Source organism: Zootoca vivipara, chromosome 17 (assembly GCF_963506605.1).
Source record: "Zootoca vivipara chromosome 17, rZooViv1.1, whole genome shotgun sequence".
Taxonomy (NCBI): domain Eukaryota; kingdom Metazoa; phylum Chordata; class Lepidosauria; order Squamata; family Lacertidae; genus Zootoca; species Zootoca vivipara.
In genome coordinates, this window is record NC_083292.1 from 16,051,456 (window position 1) to 16,074,977 (window position 23,522).

At 46.5% G+C, this 23,522-nt stretch overlaps 1 protein-coding gene across 2 annotated transcripts in view; it reads right to left on the reverse strand.

The window, feature by feature from the left end:
• The window catches only part of LIMK2 (LIM domain kinase 2), a 48,578-nt gene extending 25,303 nt beyond the window's left edge, over positions 1 to 23,275 (reverse strand). Inside the window, exons 1-2 of one of the 2 annotated variants that reach the window (XM_035097802.2) lie at positions 23,044 to 23,275; positions 15,909 to 16,008 (exon numbers count right to left, since the gene is read on the reverse strand). In XM_035097802.2, the coding sequence (XP_034953693.2) occupies positions 15,909 to 16,008; positions 23,044 to 23,101 (158 nt within the window). In that variant the 5' untranslated portion in view covers positions 23,102 to 23,275. Of the gene's footprint in view, positions 1 to 3,477; positions 8,764 to 15,908; positions 16,009 to 23,043 lie in introns of those variants that run through there. The other variant, XM_035097803.2, reaches the window with a different exon arrangement.
• Positions 23,276 to 23,522: the final 247 nt, after the last annotated feature.

Genomic DNA, 23,522 nt, shown 5'->3' on the forward strand with positions numbered 1-23,522 from the left:
ATTACTAAGGTGTTTTTGTACATAAGCCAGTGGGCCCTGCCCAACTTTTACCCAGATAAGCGAGCTAACCCTACTATAGAAACTCCTCCTCCTTGGCATGCAGCTGCGTGCCTGGAAGCATCAAATCTTGCCTCTCCTTCAGCTTCTAGCCTGTAACTTAAGTTGATAAGATTGACCTGGCAAGTGGGACCAATGAGCAAGGAAGTGCCTATCTGTACAGCAGCAAAAAGCATTTGGAACTGTTAAATAGCAGAGGATAGGCTTTGTGCCTGTCACTCTGAGAGAGGCAAGGCGCTCTACTCTTGGCTCTGCACCAGATAAAACAACAGCAAGACTTGGGGAAAGAGAAAGCAAGTATTTAAGATCCCCACTGGCCTGGATGGTTTGTCCAAAATACATGCTCGTCAGCATGCAGAAAACCCCAGCAGAAACCCCAAGATTTAGCTACAGGTTCAGATGCTGGACCTCTGGGCAAGGTCTTGTTTGGGGTGACGCACATGCCATTAGTCACATTCTACGTAGGAACATGCTTCCTGCAATGACTGGGCAACCATAAACTCTGCTCATCCCTCCACTCCACCCTCCTCCCTTTCTTTAGAACTGGGGAAAGCAGCTGACTAACTGGTGCTAGAGGACTGGGTCAGCCATCCGCAACCTGGTGCCCTCCAGATGTTTTGCACAACTCCCGTCACTAGCCCCAGTCAGCAAGGTCATGTGGGACAACTACTTCCACCAACCCCAGTTAGCAAGGCTGAACAGGTGCTTTTTTCAGTATGTGCATTGAATTTCTATATATAGAGAGAGTTTTGGCTAGCCCTGCCATTCAGGGCTCTCCCTACCACTTGTGGGCTCCAACAGTGCCAATATGGCCACTGGTGCTTGCTCTAGCACTGAGGTGCCGAGCAGCCTCCTGAACATAGCTGCCAAGTTATCCCCTTTTTTAAGGAAAATTCCCTTATGCTGAATAGGCTTCCTCGTGAGAAAAGGGAAAACGTGACAGCTATGCTCCTGAAGGTGCTTCCAGTTCTCCTCCACACTGATGCTGGTACCCCTTGTTGTCACCATATTAGGAATCCTCTCAGCTGCAGAGCACCCTGGGGGTTGTAGTCCAGGTCTGGCTGCTCAGCCTTTGCCCATCCTAAGTGCCATTCAGATGGTTCAGACTACAACTCCCATCAGCTCCACCATAATATGGTTGTGCTGGCTTGGACTGACGGGAACTGTAGCCTGAAACATCTGGAGGGCCCCAGGTTGGGGAAGGCTGCTCAGGACACCGGGAACCAAAGGAGGAGTTCCAGAGCGGCTCTTGTCCACTGAGCAAAATTCTAGGCATTGCAATCTGCTTTGCCAAAGCTGGTTTATCTACAGAGGTTGCATGTTACAAATTTTAGGAAGCTGAGGAAAGTTGAAAGAGCGCTGCTGCTGCAGCACAATTCTGGGGGAAAGGTGAGGGGCTGAGACGCATTAAGAAAACCCGTCCCTTGCGACGTCACGGTAAACAAATCCAGGCAGGGCAAATTCACAGAAGAAGTCCGCCCAGGCCTGCAGAAGCCCAGTGCACATTCCCAAGGCCGCTTCAGAATGTGAGTGAAATTCCGGGTCAGAAATAACAAGTCTATTAGCTTCACACACAGCAATGCACTGCATAGAATCATAGAGCGGGAAGGGATCCCAAGGGTCACCTAGTCCAACCCCCTGCAATGCAGGAATCCTTTGCCCAATGTAAGGCTTCAACCCACAATCCTGAGATTAAGAATCTCATGCTCAACTGACTGAGCAGGATTATTTTTATGATGCTGTTCCTAATTGTTCAGAGCACACCGTGTGAGTATTTCCACAATCATTACAGTCACCATGTTAAGGCAGACCGTATTTCAGATGGGAATGAGGAGTGGCTCAGAAATGATAGCTTGCCTAAGCCCGCACCCTCACTCAAGAAGCTCATGGCTAACGTTGGATTTTTTTTAAAAAAAAAAATCTAAGTACTTGCTCTCTTGCAGATTACAAAGTCATAGGAAGTTGCCTTATCCCAAGTCAGACCATTGAACCATCTAGCTCAGTACTGTCCACACTGCCTGGCAGCAGCTCTCCAGGGTTTCAGGCAGGAATATTTCCCACTTCTACATACAGATTGAGGATGGGGTCTTTTGCATATGATGAAATAAATGCTTCTGAGTCTGTCCTGTGTCAGAAGCACATTCCTGAATCAGCTGCAATTAAAGTGGGGGGAGGAGGGGCGCAGGCACACAAGGGCAATGGGAGGCATATTCTAACAGACACTGGATTACTTTTATGCTAACTGTGTAAGGGCAAGCGTGAGAAACTAATGCCCATCTGACTGCTCCGACCTGCAGAACTGGCACTACTGCAGGTGCTCCATAATATTTGTTCCAGGTTTGTAAGAAATCGATCTATTAGAACTCACTGTCTACTGACATCAGGCAAGTGCATTCCTTTAGGTGCCTGCTTAAAATGTTTCCATTCAGGCAAACCCATCCAGACATGTTGGCATGTGTTTTAAACTGTCTGTCGGTACCTTGACTGTTGGCTTTAATTATATTTTGAAAATTTCAAAATATCTGTTTTTAACTTTGCCTTCCGTTGACCATTTTAATGTTTGTTTTATTCGTTTGCTTTTTTGCAAACTGCTTAGGGGTTCTGTTTACAAATCAAGCAGGCATTTAAATTGTTAGGTGAATAAAATGAAACAAATAAATAAAGTAACACACACACTTCATAGGGAGAGATCAAGTCCTAAAAGCAGATCCCCAAATTATTCCTAACCATTTGCATGTCTGCCTTGTGGCACCCAATTTTTTAAAAATGAGATTCCAACACCATTTACCCACCTCACCACTAGCCACAAGTTTCACTCGCTTCCTGGCAGGGAACCCCTCAAGGTGGGAGTTAAAGGCTTGGCCCCTTGTGCTCACTTGAAAGACAGGCTTAAAACAAGCAATAATCCAGGAGACGAGGGGGCTGCTTTGGAAACGAAAGAGGTTTACGGAAACCTGGCTCAAAAGTATCTGAAATCTGATAGGTACAGCACCAGCTTGAATCACTCCTACAGTTTCTGACTTAAACTGGCCCCAAGTCACCCAGAGAACTTTATGGCCACAAGGTCTCTGTTAGACAACTCCTGCCATCATTTAACACACCACACCGGCAAACAAGACGTGAGGTTTCAGGTGCTTTAGGTTGAAACACAACACACACACACACACACACACACACACACACACACACACACAAACAAATGAACCTGCAAATGCTGCTAGCAACCTATCATGTCTCACCCCACCTTAAGCAGGTAAGAAAGCAGACAGACTGTGCCCTCCTACGGTACCTGAAAGATTTCTACCAGGCAGGTTACTGGGTAGAAACACACCTAACAGCCTAGGAGTGGGGTGAGGGGTGGTGGAGAGGAAGCTGCCCACCACCACCACCACCCCCGGCCACATACTGAGCATGGCTTACCGAAAGGGCTCCTTTGGAAGGAAGGAAGGTGGAGCAGACAAGTAGCTTCCCATCTCCGGAGTGCTGGCTAGACCAGCTCAGACGCAAACCTGTCTGACGGCTTCTACCATGCAGCCAAGACGGCCATGGAAAAGGGTTCACTTTGCCTCCTGCCGATTCGGGTGCCTCGCTGCTGCTGCTAGTGCAGGGGAGTGCCAGGTCCTGGGCCGGTTGCTCTCCGCTGGGATTCCCCTGGCTCTCATGGTCGCAAGGGGAGCAGCAGCCTTAGGAGGAGGCTGTTTCAACTGGGAGCCCCTCAAGGGAGAGCAGTGTCATTAGCCTTGTGCCCGCCCAAGGCTAGAGCAGTTGTTGTCATGCTTCCTCCTCCTCCTCCTCCTCCAGTTCTAGCCCAAGGGTAGAGGGTGGAGGGAACAGGAGGAGGAGCTCCTCTTTTCAGGAGTGAGGTGGATAGTTAACATGATTAGCAGGGGAAAACAACAACTCATTTACAAAAGGTGAAATCGAGGGACCTGCAAGGCACAAACCTCCCTCCTCTGCAAAAAAAACCCCCAACAACCCACCACAGCAGTCCAAAGTTGCAGGATCGAGCCAGTAATCAGACCTCACTGCCAAGGTGACTCCGTGGTGGTGGTGGCAGCTCCTCAACACCATCTTCACCTTTCCCAGCCAAGGAAACGGGACGTAACCCTCAGTAGCATACTCCAAAAGGTTTGACAGAGGCTTGCAAGACACATCTACACCATATATTTAAAGCACATGGTTTCCCCACAAGAATCCTGGGAGTTGTAGTTTGTTAAGGGTGTAGCTCTGTGGGGGACGGGGCAAACGGCAGCTCCCAGGATTGTTGGTGGGGCGGACACATGTGCCTCACATGCGCACTGAATGGTTGGTGTGGCTGTGACCAATCACTTTTACCACTGAATACCATAGCTAATGCAGAGCAGCCAAAGGAGGTGTCTGGACACCCCCTGCCTCAACTTTGATGGGATGACTTTCACTTCTTATGGCTTGAGGAGGTGGACACGATGCGGACCAACAAGAGCCAGCCTTGTCCCTTTTGACTTATTGCATGTAGCAGGAGCCAGCTGAGCTTCAGAGATGCTAAATGCCTGTCTAGGAAAGAGTGTGGTGGGGGTGGGGTCCCAGCTGTGACACGCCTGCTCCTAAGGAGACCTGCCTCAGACACAGAAGAGGTGAACAGTTATCACTTAGCAGATAAGATTTCCTTCCTAGGCCAGGAGTGCAAGTGGGTGGTTGCCGACACTTTATGATTTCCTGGATTTCAAGTGGAGATTTAGGCTTGGTTTGGGTGCAGGAGCTGACTCGGTTGCCCTTTGCTGGAAGACTGGAGGCATCAACTCTCCTTGACCTCTCTGATACCATCCACCATAGCTTTCTTCTGGAAAAGGTTATGAATCATGGGGTTGGAGGAGTAGGGAAACAGGTTCTGTATATTTCCCCTCCTTATCTGAACGTCAGATCCCAAGTGATAACAATGGATGATTTCTGCTGAACTTTTTGGCACTTATGCTTGGGGGTCCCACAGGGTTGTGGGTTCAAGCTGCACATTGGGCAAAGGTTTCCTGCACTACAGGGGGTTGGACTAAATGACTATCATGGTCCCTTCCAACTCTACAGTTCTATGATTCTACGCTGTGAGGTGCTGGAGGAGACTCTTGAGAGTCCCATGGACTGCAAGAAGATCAAACCTATCAATTCTGAAGGAAATCAGCCCTGAGTGCTCACTGGAAGGACAGATCCTGAAGCTGAGGCTCCAATACTTTGGCCACCTCATGAGAAGAGAAGAATCCTTGGAAAAGTCCCTGATGTTGGAAAAGATTGAGGGCACTAGGAGAAGGGGACGACAGAGGATGAGATGGTTGGACAGTGTTCTCGAAGCTACGAACATGAGTTTGACCAAACTGCGGGAGGCAGTGCAAGACAGGAGTGCCTGGCTTGCTATGGTTCATGGGGTCATGAAGAGTCGAACACGACTAAACGACTAAACAACAAACAACAACGCTGTGAGGTAGGCTAGGATTTGCATTAGTGACTGGCCCAGGGTCTTCACATGACTGCATGGAAGTTTGAACCCTGATCTCCCAGGTCCTAGTCCAACACTCTAACCACAGCACCACACTGGCTCTCAAGGACCTTGCTTCCCACATTCGCCTGCCAGTGACTTCTGGGAAGCCCACCACCGGGGCTTGAATGTCCTGCTGTCATTCCCTAACAAACCATAGCTCAATCCCCTTACACAGATTTTAGCGCTGGGAGGGAGAGAAAGATCAATCAGGTATGCTTCTCAAAGCTGCCTCGTCTCACAAGGTTTCCTGTGCAGCATGGATGCCTCTTTGTCCTAAAACGCACACAAGGCCAGGGAGCGGAGGTAGAGAACTAGCCGAGGCTAGTGCTATGCCAGGTTTTTTGTTTTGTTTTTTATATGGTACAAACCTTCAAGTTCAAGCATTCTTCTTCATTAGCCAAAAAGGAAAGGCAACTGGGAAGGCATATCTAGTTATGAATGCATGTCCTCGAAAGTTATGTCACCACCCATGCCTGTCAACAGTTCTGTTCTGATGGTGCTGTGTTATGCTTCAACAAGGGAGCCCCAGGCTCGAATGCCATGAAGCCCACAGAATGGCCTTGGGCAAGCTGACAGCTCTCAGTCTTGCAACCTGCCTCAGACAGGATGCAAGGACAAAAAGAGATACATTGCAACATCCCTCAAGTCCTTGGGACAGGGCAAGTCAGAAAAAATCTAAATGTGTTTTTTAAAAAAAATAAATTTGTATACTGCTTCCTTGATTTAAAATCATTTAAGTGATTTACAAAGGATTACATATGTTTCCCAGTGCTCTGACCCGTTGTGCATTACGTACATTATGTTATTCCCCAGGAAATGTTGCCTTGTTGGAATATAAAGGACAATGAGTTCTAGTTTAACCCCGGTGGCTTTTCATATTTGACAAGGCAAAATTTGGGTGCCCAAGATGGAAAAGCCAAACGGTATCTCAAGGTGACATGGGCTACATACAACGTACCAGGAATCTCTCCTGCGCAAGCCCCTCCTGAAATCATCAGTGCCATTGTTTTCATTCATTTCAGTGGAGCCTGCACAGAAGAACTTTCCGCTGGGGTTGCTTCTGCCTGCTGCACTCTGGCACCCAAAGCCTGCTGCTGCAGAGTCTGCTGGCACATTTGGGCTATGAAGTTGAAATCCAGATGCTGCACATTTTTAAAGAGGTTTCCTTTCAGGATAAGGGCAGGCTTGGCGGTAGAGAACAGAAGCACATTAGGTGCTGGGCTGACACCTGTGACTAAAGTTTCCTAAGAACTGAAGTTGAATTGCAAGGCGTGTGTACACACACACACACACACACACACACACACACACACAACAGCCAGCCACATTTATGGAAAAATAACCTCCGTAAATTGCCAGGATCTTCCACTTAGCTGAGCTTTTAAGCCGGCTGTAAAGTGCAGAGTCAGTGACACCAGGGTCATAAATCCTGACACAGTCCATCTGTTTCAGGAAGAGGGAGTCTTTCCTCCTGACCATTTGCACAGAGCTCCACTGGAAACAGAAACAATGCAGTGAGTTTACGTCTAGGAATGCACTCCTCGTTTCCATGCCCTCCTCATATCCCCGCCCCTTTTGGATTATTAGTTCCATACCATGAACAAAAACTGTCACAGAATAATTGGCAAGTCCCTTATTGGCTTCACATCCTCTACTTTTTTGGGGTGGGGGGAGTAGGCAGGACAGAGAAAGAACAGCACAGAGTATTTGCCCCAGTGTTTCGATTTCATGAGCTGAAATTTGCCCCCACATGATCTAAAAAGATCCATATAGATAATCCTCAAGTCTAATTTTATGATGTCCTGCTGTGTGAATAACAGCAAACAGCACTTCTGCATGAGAGGCCAACTTGCAGGAGCCCAGCGTGAAAACTATAAGAAACTAAGACAGCTAAAAGCCCTGCTAAGAGATTCCATTTGGAGTGTTGGCTTCATGATGAAGGCAGGGATTCAGGAGATTCTCTATAAACAGGAAATATATTTATCATAAAACTTGATCTGCTTCTGAAGAGAGACCTGCAAAGCAGCTTCCACACACAAATTTGCACACACATCAGGAAGCAAGGAAGATAACACTTCACCGCCCAATAAAGAACAAATAATCAATTTAATGTGATTCAACATGAACAATGTACTACTTTGCCTTTTTTTAGGTGCCACAAAGCTCTTTGTTGTTTAGACATTGATTAGTCCACTGCTTATAGATCTTCTAACATTTCTGAGCCACTTCCAGAAAGATTAATCTTTACCAACGTAAAGCTAAGAAGCTTCTACAGGTGTCATTTCAAGGTCCCTTTCCCTCCAAACCCTTATCGTTGCTTCATAAGGTGCTCAGATTATTATCATCAGTTAACTCACTTTAAAATCATTGGATCTTGCATAGGGTCTCACATTTCTGCTCTCAGGATCTTTTCTCATGACTGGATGAGTGCAAAGCTGGCATACATTTGCTTCCCATTTGTTTTGCATTATCTGCAGAACTCCCTTTAGGTTGTGTTTCTCTCACAGGGATGAAGCCCACAGGCCACATGCACACCATACTTTAAAAGCACCCTCCTCTCCAAGAATCCTGGGAATTGTAGTTTGTTAAGGGTGTTGCAAATTGCAGCTGTGTTAGCAATAAACTACAGCTCCCGTGATTTATTTTTTTTGCTGGGAGGGGAATATGTTTTAAATGTGCTTTAAATGTATGGTGTTTACACAGCCAAAACATATTAAAGGAAGCAACAAAAACGTACAGGGAAACCATAATTCTTCTCTTGGATAACCCGTTCATTGTCGCTGTGATTCCTTGGCTGCAGAGGGGAATCAGAAACTTTTTGATGTGGCTTCAGCCTGCACCCCTGTGAGCTTAGTGAACATAGAAAGTTGCCTTACATGGAGTCAGAACCTTGGTCCATCTAGCTCTGACCGGCAGTGGCTCTCCAGGGTTTCAAGACAGGGCTCTCTGTCTTAACCTGGAGATGCCATTGGGGATTGAACCTGGGACCTTCTGCATGGTATACCACTGAGCTACGGCCCTTCCAACAAATGCCATTGCAGCTCATTTCAGGGAGGGACAACACTATGTGACAGCACAGAACTCCAGCACAGTAGTGATCCTGCACCTTTGGTTTAAGAAGCCAGAAACACTACTAGCAAGGCCCTTTCCCCTCAATTCCTGCCCCATGATTTGATGATTACACTAGCTGAGGCAAAATAAAAAATAAAAAAAATCATTCCAGTAGCACCTTAGAGACCAACTAAGTTTGTCATTGGTATGAGCTTTCATGTGCATGCACACTTCTTCAGATACATACATGCACACGAAAGCTCATACCAATGACAAACTCTAAGGTGCTACTGGAAGGAATGTTTTATATCAGGGGTTCCCAACAAAATTTTCTCGAGGACCCCTCATCGAGCCGCTATTGTGACAAGGACCCCCATTAATTCCTAATCCTAAATCTAATTCCTAATCTAATTTTTCCAGTAAGCTTAACACTGATCTTGGAAGGGTTAGGTTCAAGGGACGCCAACGATTTAGGTTCAATGGACACTGACAAGATCGGTTCGAGAGTCACTGACTTACTTGCTTGAACATCAAATGCATTATCTTCCTCTTCATCTGTAGGCCTTTGTCGTTTTAACGAACCACTTTTTAACCAACGGTCCATTTTTAACTACGCGAACTGTAGCTTCCACGAAAAACAACGCTTTGTTTACAAACACTACTGTTTTGCAAAGAGGCAGCGCGCGCCAGGGAGGAGGGAGGGGAATGGAGAAGACAGGGTACCTGCGCAGTAGCGCACAAATGAAGCCGACGCGCGCAAAGCATCTTGGGGAGGTGAGCGTTAGTAGAATGCGCGCGCTGCCTCTTTGCAAAACAGTAGTGTTTGTAAAGCGCCACCTAACGGCATACAGCAGAACTACTGCCTCTATCTAATTCTAGTTTTGCGCTAGACTCTGCTCATGCAGGAAGCGGCCAAAACAAAAAATCTGTTATCATACGAAATATATTTAATATATTTTTTATTCTAATAGCATCTTGCGGACCCCTCTGGCATAGCTCGCAGACCCCTGGGGGCCCCCGGACCACCTGTTGGGAACCACTGTTTTATATTGTTTCGACTACAGCAGACCAACATGGCTACCTACCTGTAACTAGAACTAGCTGAGGCAGTTCCTGCACTTGGCACAGCTAGCCAGGCAGCTAAGGATGGGGAGCCAAGGGCAGTCAGGAATGTGCCCCTAAGCTATTGCCATTGAGATGTGAAGAGCTGAAAAATGCAAAGACCACCTCCAGATGCCTCAGGGGAAGGGAGAACCCAGGCACATTCCTTGCAGTTCCTTTGGTGACACATTAACTGTTGCCCAAGGAACAGGTCAGACTGAACCCAACCCTTCTCTCACAAGAGAAAAGCTTCTGTACGTACAAATTCTTTTGCCTGTGTCTGGAGGGGGGGGGGTTATCAACATATTTTATATATATATATATATATATATACATACATACAGATATATACAGATATATATAAGCACTCACTAATAAAAAAGAAAGAAATCTCCAAGCAGTTTACGTAATATATAAGATAATTCAAACAGCAATATAAACATTCACATAAAAATAGTTTAAGGGTGCTGGGATCTGTAGCTCTTTGAGGTAAAGGTAAAGGTAAAGGGACCCCTGACCATTAGGTCCAGTCGTGACCGACTCTGGGGTTGCGCGCTCATCTCGCATTATTGGCCGAGGGAGCCGGCGTATAGCTTCCAGGTCATGTGGCCAGCATGACAAAGCCGCTTCTGGCAAACCAGAGCAGCACATGGAAACGCCGCTTACCTTCCCGCTGTAGCGGTTCCTATTTATCTACTTGCATTTTGACGTGCTTTCGAACTGCTAGGTTGGCAGGAGCTGGGACCAAGCAACGGGAGCTCACCCCGTCACAGGGATTCGAACCGCTGACCTTCTGATCAGCAAGCCCTAGGCTCTGTGGTTTAACCACAGCGCCACCTGGGTCCCTCTTCGAGGGGTTAACTGCAATTCCCGGGACTGTTTAGGGAAGGGGTATGTGCAAAAAGACAAATACTTTAAAAAGAAACAGAAACAGTGATCAGCGAAAGAGCATAGGAATAATTAAATTCCTATGGAGCATGGATGCGTGACCCATTAAACTGAGGCAGGGGCTATTTGACAGGAAGGGGAGGCAGAAGTGGAGATTTTTTCCAGGCAGGAGACATTTTTTTATTCGGCGTTCACCCCCACCGCTGCCAGACACACACACACCCCTGCTATATTCATGGCAAAGACGATAGATTTGACTGTTGTGGCGAGAACAACTGTGAAGGGAACAGCAGAATAAACCAGTGGAGTGGCACCCCGCAAGCTAGCTCTACCAGTCCTACCCACAGTGGCAGACGTGGCTGGCAAGAACGCCACCCCCAAATACCAGGCCTTCACACACACTCATGGCAAGGGCAAAGCCGGCCAGGAAAGCGACAGCAGACTATCAAGGAAGTGCAACAAGAGCCAAGCCCTTCAGAGCACCACAGGTTAAAACCGTAAATAAGATCACCCCAGAGGCTAAGCTGGCGGCAGCCAGGAGCTCTGCACCCGCTTGCATTGTTAAAGAGAAGAATGCACGCACCAGGAAGTTGAGCTTTTGAAGTGAGCGATTATGAGCAATTACCCCATTATTAAAAATTAAAAAAAATCACATCCCAACACAGGCGGGAAGCGTCTCACGTGGGACACCCGGGGCTTATCTTGAAAGGGTGTCAAGCTGACAGGGCCCACCTGCCCTAGAAGATAAAGGCAGAGAAAAGATGTGAGGCAGATCCCAGCATCAGCCTTACCCAAGCTCATGCCCTCCAGATGTTTTGGACTACAGCTCCCATCAGACCTAACCTGACCTGTGATGGCCAAGGTGGATGGGCATTGGGAGTAGAAAATATCCTGAGGGTGCCAGATAGAATCATCGCATTGTGGACTTTGAAGGGACCCCCAAGGGCAGGCATTCTCAAACTCAGCCCTCCAGATGTTTTTGGCCTACAACTCCCACGATCCCTAGCTAGCAGAACCAGTGGTCAGGGATGATGGGAATTGTAGTCTCAAAACATCTGGAGGGCCGAGTTTGAGGAAGTCTGCCCAAGGGCAATCTAGTCCAACACCCTACAATGCAGGATTCGCAGCTAAAAAAACCCAGACAGATGGTCATTCAACTTCCACTTAAAAACCTCAAATCAATGAGATTTGGGACAGCTGCCAAACAGAGAGTGCAGAATTGCCACATGGGGCGAGCAGACCCCTCCTCAAATCTGCTTTTCCAAAGTTATTTTTCCTTCCATCAGGAACTAGTTCTGGGCATGGCACCCTACTAAGAGCAGGCAGGGATACAACTTCTCCTCCTTATGTACCCCCCAGCCTATCTCACACCACAGAAGTTCAGTGGCAGCCTAATCACACTGAGTTTTGCTCTCAGCAGCTCAGCAAAACAGACCTTCTCCTGCTCCTCCACCTGCAAGCGGCTCATTAGCGCTCACTTGTTAGCACAGCTCATGGGGACACGGGGCGCTGCCACTCGGCAACCGCTCCTAGGAGGCACACCCAACAGATTATTAGCTTGCAGGAGTTCCAATCTCTCCCCGGGGACACATCAAGTAGAGCTCCCTGTAGCAGCCAGAATCAGTCAAAGAGGGAACGAGGGGAGGGGCAAAGTTTCTTCTGCTGCCTTACATTCCAAGGCTCCATACAGATACCGCACAAAGTGTTATACCGCAGTTAAGTAAACCACGGCTTATAGCTTTGAGTGTGAACCCTGCCTGGCAGGTTAACTATGGTCTGTCTGCTGACAACAGACCATGGTCCAAATTCATAGAATCATAGAATTGTCTTTATCCTTAGACCAGCCTTCCCCAACCTGGTGCCCTCCTCCAGATGTTTTGGACTATAGTTCTGATCACCCCCAGGTAGCATGGCTGTATGATCCTGGGGCCAATGGGTCTTGGGAGTACTGAACATCTGGAAGCTGTCAGGATGGGGAAGGCTGCCGTAGGCGGATTCACACACCACAGAGGTCTGGCCCCAAGTGGCACAAACGATGTGCAGGGCAGCCCTCTGGAACAGAGCTAAGGAGCCTGGCAGAAGGGGCAGCTAACACATGAGTGTGATTCCGCGCCAGGCCAAGAAGTCAGCTAATCCCTCCAGGAAGCCTGTCAACACCCTCCACTTGAGTTGCCGGAACTTGCCGCTCCAAGCTGCCAAAGGCTTTCCATCGCCAGCAGCAGCCTCTTAAAAGTTTGGCACAGGAATGTTCAAAGCAAGCAAGAAGCACAGAGAGGGAGGGAAAGGGGGAATCCATGTGCTAAAACAAACAACCACCAATTCACCACTCTCCTCCAAGCAAGGAAAAGGGCTGTCCTTTTGCTTTCCGGGAGGGGGAACATTTTCTCTGTTGCAACTGTTGAACACAAACTGTGAAGTATCCTAAGTCCTTTTCAGAGAACAAAAAGGAAAGCAGAGATTGCAGTGGGCAGCGGGATGTTGTCTAACTGCAGGGCACACGGATCCCTGGGCTCGAGTACTTGGCAGGGATTTTTCTTTTCCCGACACATCCAAGTCTGGTTCTTCTTCTTTTGCAGAGTGCGTTAGAACTTGATGCAACCATAAGGAAGTCAAGGATGGGCGGAATTGAGTCATTTCCACTCAAAGGACATGAGGAGTGTCCCCTGCAGCGGCTACAGCCCCTGCAAAGCCCTTCCAAGGGCTCCTTCGGCTGCACATAAAGGACAAATAGTCCAGATAGTTGGAAAGGAGGACTGCCATATTTTTCTCCCTCTCTCGCAACACTAGAAGTTGTGGGCATTCAATGAAGTTGTAAGATTCAGGACAGATAAAAGAAAGAACTTCTGCACACAAAGCATGGTTAAAACTATGACATCTGCTCTCTTAGGAGGGAGTGATGTCTTTAAAAGAGGACTGGACAAATTCATGGAGGATAAGACTATCAATGGCTACTAGCCACAGGGACTATGCTCTGCCTTCACAATCATTATACAGCACCTAGTGTTATAGGTGATTGTAAAATAAATATTACTGCAGAAAATATCATTTCAACCACTGGCCCAAGGAGGGGGAAGTCAAGCCAGCCTGCTGAGCTCCAAGGGTTTGGAGAGACCCTGGCATCTATCACACCACCAGTTGCAAATAAAGTTAATCTATTATAAACGTACAAATCCCTGAATGCTAGGGATCATGTACCCTTATATGCCAACTTGATCACTGTGATCATCTGCTGGTCATCTCCCAAGCTAGCAAGGCTCATTTAACAGAAGAAACCGAGCCTTTAGGGTCAGAGACGCAGCTCTATCAATAGAGATTAAGTAGGCACCTTCTGCTTCATAATATTTACATCTCTGCTGGAAATTTTTCAGTGTTGCCAGGTTTATGTAGGTAATTAAGAAAATATCTATCTTTAGTAGCTAGCGGGTCTCTGATTTAAATTTTTTACTTGGCACTTATCATATATATGTACAATTGTAGTAAACAACTTTAATATTGAATGTATATTATAACAGTATATATAATTATATATATATAATTATAACAGTATAATATATAAAATTATAACAGAATATAACAGAATATAACAGTAAAAAATGGTAACACACTTAAACTAGCACAAAGATTGACCATTCAACAGCTGCAGGTCTTGGTAGTCAACCCAGGAGGGACAGGACTCCACCAGTTGCTGCTTCTTCTGACTAGAGCACCCCAGAATGTGGGTGGCATAATGCATAGGGCACAAGTCCATCATTTATCTAGCCCATAGCACAATCTGGGCTGCTCATCAGCCAGCTAGCCAGCCAGCCTCTCTGCTCTCACAGGCACCCACCAACTGGAGAAGGGGCTGCAGCTGCTTTCAGCCTTCCAATTTACCACAAGGGAACTTTAACATGACCCTCACAATAGGAAACCTTACAGGTGCAAAAGGCAAAAGCAGATGGGGTGGGAAAGCGCATACCTGTGCCTGACTCATAAGCAAACACAGATATAGTTCCTTTCACCATTAACCATTTTTGCTAAGGGAGCTGCTCACTGTAGCTGGAAAGTTGTAAGAGCAGTAGCACCACAGATGCATTTCAGGAGAATTCAACAGCTTGCTTTTTCACCTTCTCAGAGACACACAGCGTTTCAATTTCTCCAATAATTTTACACTTCTGGTGTTCAGAAGATCCATCGTCCTTTCCATCTTGGAGCAGAAGAGGGAAGCATTGCAACTTCCAAAGCTCAATGAAACTGTTGTCACCACCCTTTTCCCAGCTCTAAGCTGAAAAGGAAGGCGGGGTTCCCCAGAGGGTGACAGCAGCATTCACCAGGGTGAGCAGAAGGTGGAGAACAAGCTACCAAATTATTGCTGGTTCTGCCAGAACAGCAAGATACAGTTTGGTCAGCCCACACTCCGCACCTGAGTGGTCAGCAAGCTGCATTTAGTTTCATTTTTAATATTTTGACCACACTTTTCTATTAAAACTAATCAAAGTGGCTTACAAGGATGCAAAAATACAATAAAGCAAAAAAGAAGATAAAAGCACAAACTCAATTAATAACATAATTAAATCAGAGTAAACACTTTATAAAAAAGCAAGCAGTTGGGACAGGGGAAGCAGAATAAATATCCGTAAATCCACAGATCAGGTCTTAAAGAAAACTCAAAAAGAGAAATGTTTTCTCCTATAGGGGAAAACAGAGAGGACGGGCCACCCAAACCCTCCTGTAGGCAGGACCCAGAAGTCATCTACTGCTTTTAGACTTCTGTAACAGTTTCCAGAGAGGTTGCAGCAAAAATAACAAAGTGTCTAGCAGCCCCTTAAAGATGAAGGGGATGTAGTCAGACTCTGGACTCATTCACACCATACTTTTACCACTTTAAACAATCATGACTTCTCCCAAAGAATTCTGGGAGCTATAGTTTGTTCAGCGTGCTGAGAGTTGTTAAGAGACTCCCATTCCCCTCCCAGAACTACAATTCCCGGAGTTTCCTGGGAAGAGGGATTGTTAAACCACTCTAGGATTTTATTGTAGCTCAGTGGGGGACGGACGCACAGGGGCCTCCTAACAACTCTCAGCAACACAACAATAATGGGGGGAACCATTATTGTTTAAAGTGGTATAGTGCTTTAAATGTATGGTGTGACTGTGCCCTCTGTCCTAAAGTCAATTGACTTTTTGACTAATTGAAGTTCAAGCATGGCTTAGCTGCATTCAACCCAAACACCTTTATCATGGCATAATCTTTCATGGAATCAAGCCCACCCATGCTGGGTCAGACCCCCAAGAAAGGCAAGGCTCCAGAGTTGATTTCACTTACCGGAAACAGGAAATGTGCCATGCCTCATTAACAGTCCTGTAGAGTCGCTGGCCGGCTGCAATGCTGTCCCCACATCCCAGGCACCGCCATTCCTCTTCACCTAGGCACAAGGGGCAAAGACGTATTAAGGACGTAAGTTGGGGGAAGAAAAGACTATGCTGTCCATCAAGTCCAGTGCCCTGCTTCCCACAGTAGCTCACCAGATGCCCACAAGCAGAGCATAAAGGCCTGCTCCTATTCTAGGCTCCCTGGCAGCTGGCCTTCTGACATCTGAAGCTGGAGGTTCAATAGAGATTTCTTTACTTTATTTGCCATGACACATGACCAAGGAAGTCTCAAAGCAACTCACAACAGAAAGTAAAATACCAAAACACAATGCACGGCAAATATATCCATTAAAACTACCGTATAGTGCACACTAAAAGTGTTCTATCTACAATAGGTAAAGGGACCCCTGACTGTTGGGTCCAGTTGCAAATGACTCTGGGGTTGCGGCACTCATCTCGCTTTACTGGCCGAGGGAGCCGGCGTACAGCTTCTGGGTCATGTGGCCAGCATGACTAAGCCGCTTCTGGCGAATCAGAACAGCACACGGAAACGGCGTTTACCTTCCCACCGGAGCAGTACCTATTTATCTACTTGCACTTTGACGTGCTTTCGAACTGCTAGGTTGGCAGGAGCAGGGACCGAGCAACGGGAGCTCACCCTGCTATAAAACAAGAACATGGTTGTTTTATAGATGCTCAAATGACTGGGAGAATGAAAACAGCTTCACCTAGACCCCAAAAGACAACCGTATAGGTGCTAGGCGGGTTTTCTTGGAGAGGGTGCTCCACAAGTGGTGCAGGCCCATTGAAAAGGCCCATTCTCTCCTTCCCACTGTCCAAACTTCTCTTGGAAGGGGACATGCAGAGAAGTACCTCATAGCCTCCACTGACAGCTTCCTCCTCCCTGAATTTAACTAGCCCCATCTTAAACCATCTAAGCCACTAGCCATCAACACATCCTGTGGAGTGTGGCAGTATCATAAAGCCAAGTCAAAGCAAAATTCAAAGTGCAGAGGTCCCCCGGTGGTGTTTGCTAGGGAAGAAGACCGTACCTTTTTTGATCAAGTATACGGAAAGTAATCACCCAGGGCATCAAATGTACTGAGACAGCAACAGATTTCAAGTGGCGCCGAAGCTGAGGGGGAACATCAGATTTTGGCTAGTGACCAAGGTCTGTCAAAATATGTGGACCCCTATTCTTAATGCAACTTCCAACAGACGCAAGTCTTTATAGTAGGAGTGGGCAGACTTTAGGCTTGCAGGAATCTGCTTAGAAGCCTGAGACCCACCAACTTGAGCCAGATGCAAAATGTACAAACTTAGAACTAAAGGACTCTTAACCTGGGGATTTGCTTTTGAACTAACCTCACAGGCCTTCCACACACCCCATGACCTTCATGTCAGAAGTGTAATTTAGAGGGGGAAATTATTTTGGTGTTACAATTGATTTTATTCATGTATTCTGATTTTGTGAGCCACCTTGGAAGGACTTATGGCCTTTAAGGTAGACTATAAACATAATAAATAAAATTGCTAAGCAACTGTGAGTCAGAGGTCCTCACTGATCTACTTCAAATTGCATAGACATCTAGCAGTAGATCCCTGCCTACCTAACCAGCCTCTATAGAGAAAAATTAGACTTTTATTGTGCAAACATAGCAGCCAGCCACACTTGTCCAAACTGCCGCCTGGGCTCAGAAAGAGGTTCACTGCTTTCCGGAGATTACTCGGAAGCATTCAACAGAATAACACTGGCATTTGCCCCAGAATGCTAACTCAGCACACATGAATGGACTGGATTCCCAGAAGAGAAGTGGGAGGGCAGGAGTTTCTTTTGTGAAGAGCCAGCCCCTGAATGGCCAGCCATTGAACTAGTCCTGAACTTTTGCTTAAACTTCTTGTACCGTAGAAGATGCTCAGACACTTTTTATTAAATCGGGCTTTTTAAGGTAGCAACAAAATTATAATTTCTCACGTCTTGTTATGCTACTTTATGTGGTGTGTGTGTGTACTGCATTGGAAACTGGTGAAAGGGCAACATAAAAATATTTTAAATAAATAGATATTGGTCAAATCTCTGTGATGAGCTAATTAAATGGGCCAACACAAGCCACGCTCTCTCAAGCCTTGGGTGTCTCAATCTGCAACATGGGAATAACAATACTAGCATACAGTGGTTCCTCGGGTTAAGAACGTAATTCGTTCTGGAGGTCCGTTCTTAACCTGAAACTGTTCTTAACCTGAGGTACCACTTTAGCTAATGGGGCCTCCCACTGCTGCTGCGCCGCCATCATGAGATTCCTGTTCTCATCCTGAAGCAAAGTTTTTAACCCGAGGTATTATTTCTGGGTTAGCGGAGTCTGTAACCTGAAGCACCTGTAACCTGAGGTACCACTGTACAAGACTGCTGGAAGGATTCCCAAGTGAACACAAGAAGCATTTTGCACACCCAAGTGTTTTATAGGAACTGTGTTGATTATTCCTAACACAAACCTATTGGGAGGTTTCATGCACTAGGGCAGGGCAGGACACAGAAAGGAGCACCATGTCTCACCAGTGGGACTTCTGAACCCTCAGAAAAGGTCTCGTGAAATGAACCTGCCAAACCCTGGCAGAAAGGGGAGGCTGCATCTGTTCAGGGTCACTCAAGAGTGCTGAATTTGCTGTCAGGACAGGGTGGGGTGTAGTTACTAGGCAAGAAAAGAACTTATTGCCCATTGTATATGAAGTCACCACTGAGCCACCTCCCAAAGATTTTTGCCTGGTTTTGGGCTTCAGATGTTTATCTTCCTTTGCTGTTACCATACCTTTACCAGAATGGAAGAAGAGCCTATCAGATCAGCACCACATCTTGTTTTCAAAGCAGCCAACCAGAAGCCCCAAAAGGAAGCCCAAAAAACAACTTGAGCAAACCAGCAGTCTCCCCACTTATGATTCCCACAACCACCTCTAGAGGTGGATATTCTTAAATATTTCAAATATGTTTTTGCTTTAATTGTACTTTTTAACAATTTCATTTGCCACCCCGGGCTCCTTTGGGAGGAAGGGTGGGACTGAAATGTAAGAAATATTATTAGGAGAGAGCTACTGTGGCTTGTAGTCATGGATAGCCCTGTCCTCTTATCTAAAAAGGTCACTGCGCCTTCTAATGCAGAAATGGTTTTCAAGTCCAGTACCACACCCCTAATCAGATCCTCTCTGTTTTTTGCAAACACCCTTCCTATTTATGGAAAATATTTGTAAAGAAAAGAAAAGACCAAGTCAGTATGGAAAAAGCGAGAGAGCTCCAGTCTGGGAGACCAGGGTTCAAATCCCTACTCTTCCATGAAGCTCACCAGGTGACATTGGGCCAGTCACTGCCTCTCAGCCTAACCTACCACACATAGTTGATGTGGTGACTTCTATATTACCAGCTACCTAGGCTATCGGATCCTACACTCAAACCTTCCAGAAAGCAGTTATTCAGCATGACAGAAAGATCTCCAGCCTGTTTAGCTAAACTAGTGGCGGAACTACAAGCTTAACACCTGCTGTCAGGGAGACACCCACACAGATATTCTTAAATATAGCCTTACGGAGCCTGGGAATTAAGGTCTATCACAGCCTGCAAGGCAGGAGATGTAGCAAGATTTAGGTGCCCAATGGTCACAATGCACCTGTCTTGCACTGATCCCATACAAGCTCATTTTTAGGGTCAAGTTTCTTTCTTCTTCCATCCACATGGATTGAGAAGTGTAAGGGGAAAAGTTTGTGTTTAAACCATCCAGCATTTTTCATTGGAGCTGTGAAGTTACAAGATCAGCAGCAGAACTGCCACTTAGAGGTAATAGTTAATGTCCCCATTCCTGCTGCTTAGGACATTCCCAAAGGGGTGATGCCTTCCTCCAAAGAGGTGCAGGATACAGCAATGCCACACAAACATGCACTGACAGCACATGCATGCAGAAGGCCCCAAGTTCATTCCCCAATGGCATCTCCAGGTAGAGTTGGGAATGACCCCTGCCTGAAACCCCAAAAAGCCACTCCCAGTCAGAAGGCAGCTTCCTTTGTTCCTTTAACATCACTGGTCAAATATGCATTAGGTTAAATGAAGGGAAACCTGTGGCTCTCTACATGTTCTTGTTGGACTCCCAAGTGCCCCAGACAGCATGGCCCCACTAGTAAGGGATGATGGGAGTTGTAGCAGTTCATCAACCAACCTCTGGAGGGCCACAGGTCACGTCTGTGTTAAAAGTTATTTCAACTGAAACAGTAAAAGGGAATAGCAGGCAATTTCTTAGTTTCAGACATACCTAGTGCAATTCAAACATGTGGCCACCCACTGCATGTCTTTGCAAAAGCAAGTTAATCCACTTATTTACAATAATTCTGTTTCAGCCACCTCATTCCTCCATTGCTTACTGACATTTCTTTCATACAAAGTAGCAGTGACTGCCATGCAAAGGATTCTGGGGTGTGTTCATTACAAGGAAAAAATGGAAAAAAATAATTTTCAGGAAGTCTGGCTTCAATGACTGCTGCTCTCATTAGGCTGGTTAGGACTGCAGCCCAAAACATCAGGAGGACACCAAGTTGGCCAACGCCACCACTGAGAAATATTTGATAAGTTTCCCAAGGGCCCATTTCTAGGAATGCAGCTTGAAAGCTTCTTGGCAAAAGCAAATAATACTTTTAAGTGCTGTAAGCAACAACTTCACCATGGCTGTTGTCAACAACACCACAATCTGATGAACTGACAGAATACTAGTAGCACAGCCCTGATAACCTACATTCTGGAGATAAGCACAATTAGAGAGCTGCCAGGATGATAATAATAATAATAAAAATTACAGCTTCCATCTAGAGAAGCATTTCTGTCATATCAGTGAATACATCCTGGTGAGAGATGTTGGTCAGCATGACAACAGAGAAAGGTTATAGAAGGTGTGTATGCAAAAGGTGAACTGCCCTGTGATCCTTAGATGAAAGGCAGGATACAGTACAAACTTATTACAGTGGTGCCTCGGTTTACAAACTTAATCCGTTCCGGAAGTCCATTCTTAAACCAAAACCGTTCTTAAACCAAGGCACGCTTTCTCTAATGAGGCCTCCCGCCACCAGTGTCCTTCCACTGTTCAGATTCCGTGCTTAGACCAAGGTAAAGTTCTCAAACCAAGACACTACCGTGTTTCTCTGAAAATAAGACACCGTCTTATATTTATTTTTCCTGAAAAAAACACACTATGGCTTATTTTCAGGGGGTGTCTTATTTTTTTTATTAAGTATGGTACAGTTTAACCTACAAGGTTAAACTACCTATCACTATGGCTTATTTTCAGGGTATGGCTTATATTCCTTGAATGCTTAAAAATCCTGCTATAGCTTATTTTATGGCTACGTCTTATTTTCGGAGAAACAGGGTATTTCTGGTTTTGCAGAGTTTGTAAACCAAATCGTTCTTAAGCCGGACTGCTCTTAAACCAAGGTACCACTGTAATAATAAGCAAATAACTTTAGCCATTCAGAGACACAGATAGGGAGAGTGGCAGTCTACATTTGCTAGCCTTAAAACTACCGGTATATTAAATGAGCCAACAAGCCCCAGGCCTGCTGAGCTAGAGCTATGACATTTGAGATGTAACCCAATGCCTATTTGAAAGTCAGTGGCAGAGCACTCATCTATTTTAATAGAGTGGGATTGCAGATTTAGCTACTACTTAAATTCAAGTACACTGCCAGCATATTTACAAGTCAGGTGTAAGTGAACTAGAGATCAGCCCAAGACTTTATAATTGTCTTCAGCATCCATCTCGGTGTTGTTGCTTAACCTAGTATAAAATTTATCAGGGGAAGGCACAAATAAGAAGCAACTGTCACCCTTTCACACCTCTGCTTGGGAGCAGCTATAGAAGCCTGCATGGATGCTGTCCAATAAAAACTACATGCAGCTTTGGGAATTCTCAAAATTAAGCATACATCCAAAATAACCTTCAATTGAAACCAACTAAGTCAAACTCAGAGAAAACCCAATGGAACCAATGGGCTTCAGTTACTCATGTGCAATGATGTCAAGGAGTCTACTTTGAATAGGACTTAAGGCAAAGCCACACCGTACACAATCCTGGGAACTGTAGTTTCACCCTCACAGAACTACAGTTCCCAGCATTCTCTGGGTGAAGCGATTTACTTTAAACGTGTTGAATTGTGGTATTCAACACGTTTATACCACTGATCTGACCAGGAGACTCCGCGACCAGGGGGAGAAAGCGGCAGAAGAAGAATGGTCGAGCTTTAAAGTTTATTTGAAGAAATATAGTATTCTGATTGATTAATAAGACAGGGATTTTGAATGTCACTAGTAGTTGCAGCGTAGTATAAATGTAAAGTGAGAAAAGATAAGATGATGGATGTAAATACTGAATAATAGAAATGAGAATTAAGACTTGGTAAAATTATAAAAATGGACTACGAGGTAGAATTGCTAAATAGGATTAACAGTGAATCGCAGCAAACAAGGAGTTGAGGAAGTCACGGTACAAGGATTAGAACAAAGGTTAAAAATTGTTAAAGTTTTTTTTTTAGGATTTGTGTGTTTTATTTGTATTTTTATTGTTAAAAAGAATAAAAAATTTTGAAAGAAAAGAAAAGAATTGTGGTATTCAAAATTCAGTGTATGGTGTGCCTCTGCGCCCTTAGTTGGAGAAAACTCCTAGCTTTTAAAAAACCCAACATATACACATATATCATTTATTTAAATAACTCGCTCTTTGTACCCCTGCGAAAGTAGCAGGAGAGGGGAAGAGCTCGACCGGCCTAGCCCTCCCGGTTCACACGATCCAGCCCAGGCAAAAAGACCAGCAGGTCGGTGGAGGCCTTGCCTGCCTTCCTGCCTTGCTCGCTGACTAGGAACACCTGGCTGTCCTTCGATGGAGGCAGGGCGCTGGGATAGAGGCCCCGCCCACACAGCACCGCCCCTGCTCACCTCCGCCCTTCCCCTCCCCGTTGCCCGGCAACGAGGCCCCGGCCCCGCCCACCCCGGACAGGATGAGATAGCGCGGGCGCGCCAGTGAAAGGCCGGGCCGGGCTCCTCAGCAACTGGCTTCTCTTACCCGTTGTTGTTGCTGCTGCAGCCGCTGCAGCCGGCGCGGCTACAAGCCCCCTGTCCATCGCCCCGGCCGGACAACCTCCTCCGAGCTTTCCCTCAGCGAAGCCCAGCCGCGCAAGCGAGGGTGACGTTATCCGGCCCCTACGGAGCGCGGGGTGGGCCACATCTTCCTCCGCCTCAGAGAGGACACCGACGACGACGACGCACCTGGACCTTCAGGCGGCACCCCGCCCCCGCCCCCCGGCGGAGCTGGGCCCCGCCTCTTTCCCCCCACAGCGACCAATCGCTTGCCTCGGCTGACTTCCCCGCCCTCCCTCGGCTATCATTTCTAACCAATAGGAGCGCCGGACTGGCCCGTGGTCGCACGCCCCCCTTCTGTCTTCACTCGCTAACCCGCTGGCTCATTTCTAACGCCCGCCCCCGCCGGGGACCAATCAGAGCTATCCGATCCTGCCCACTTAGCCGCTGCACGTGCAAGAGGAT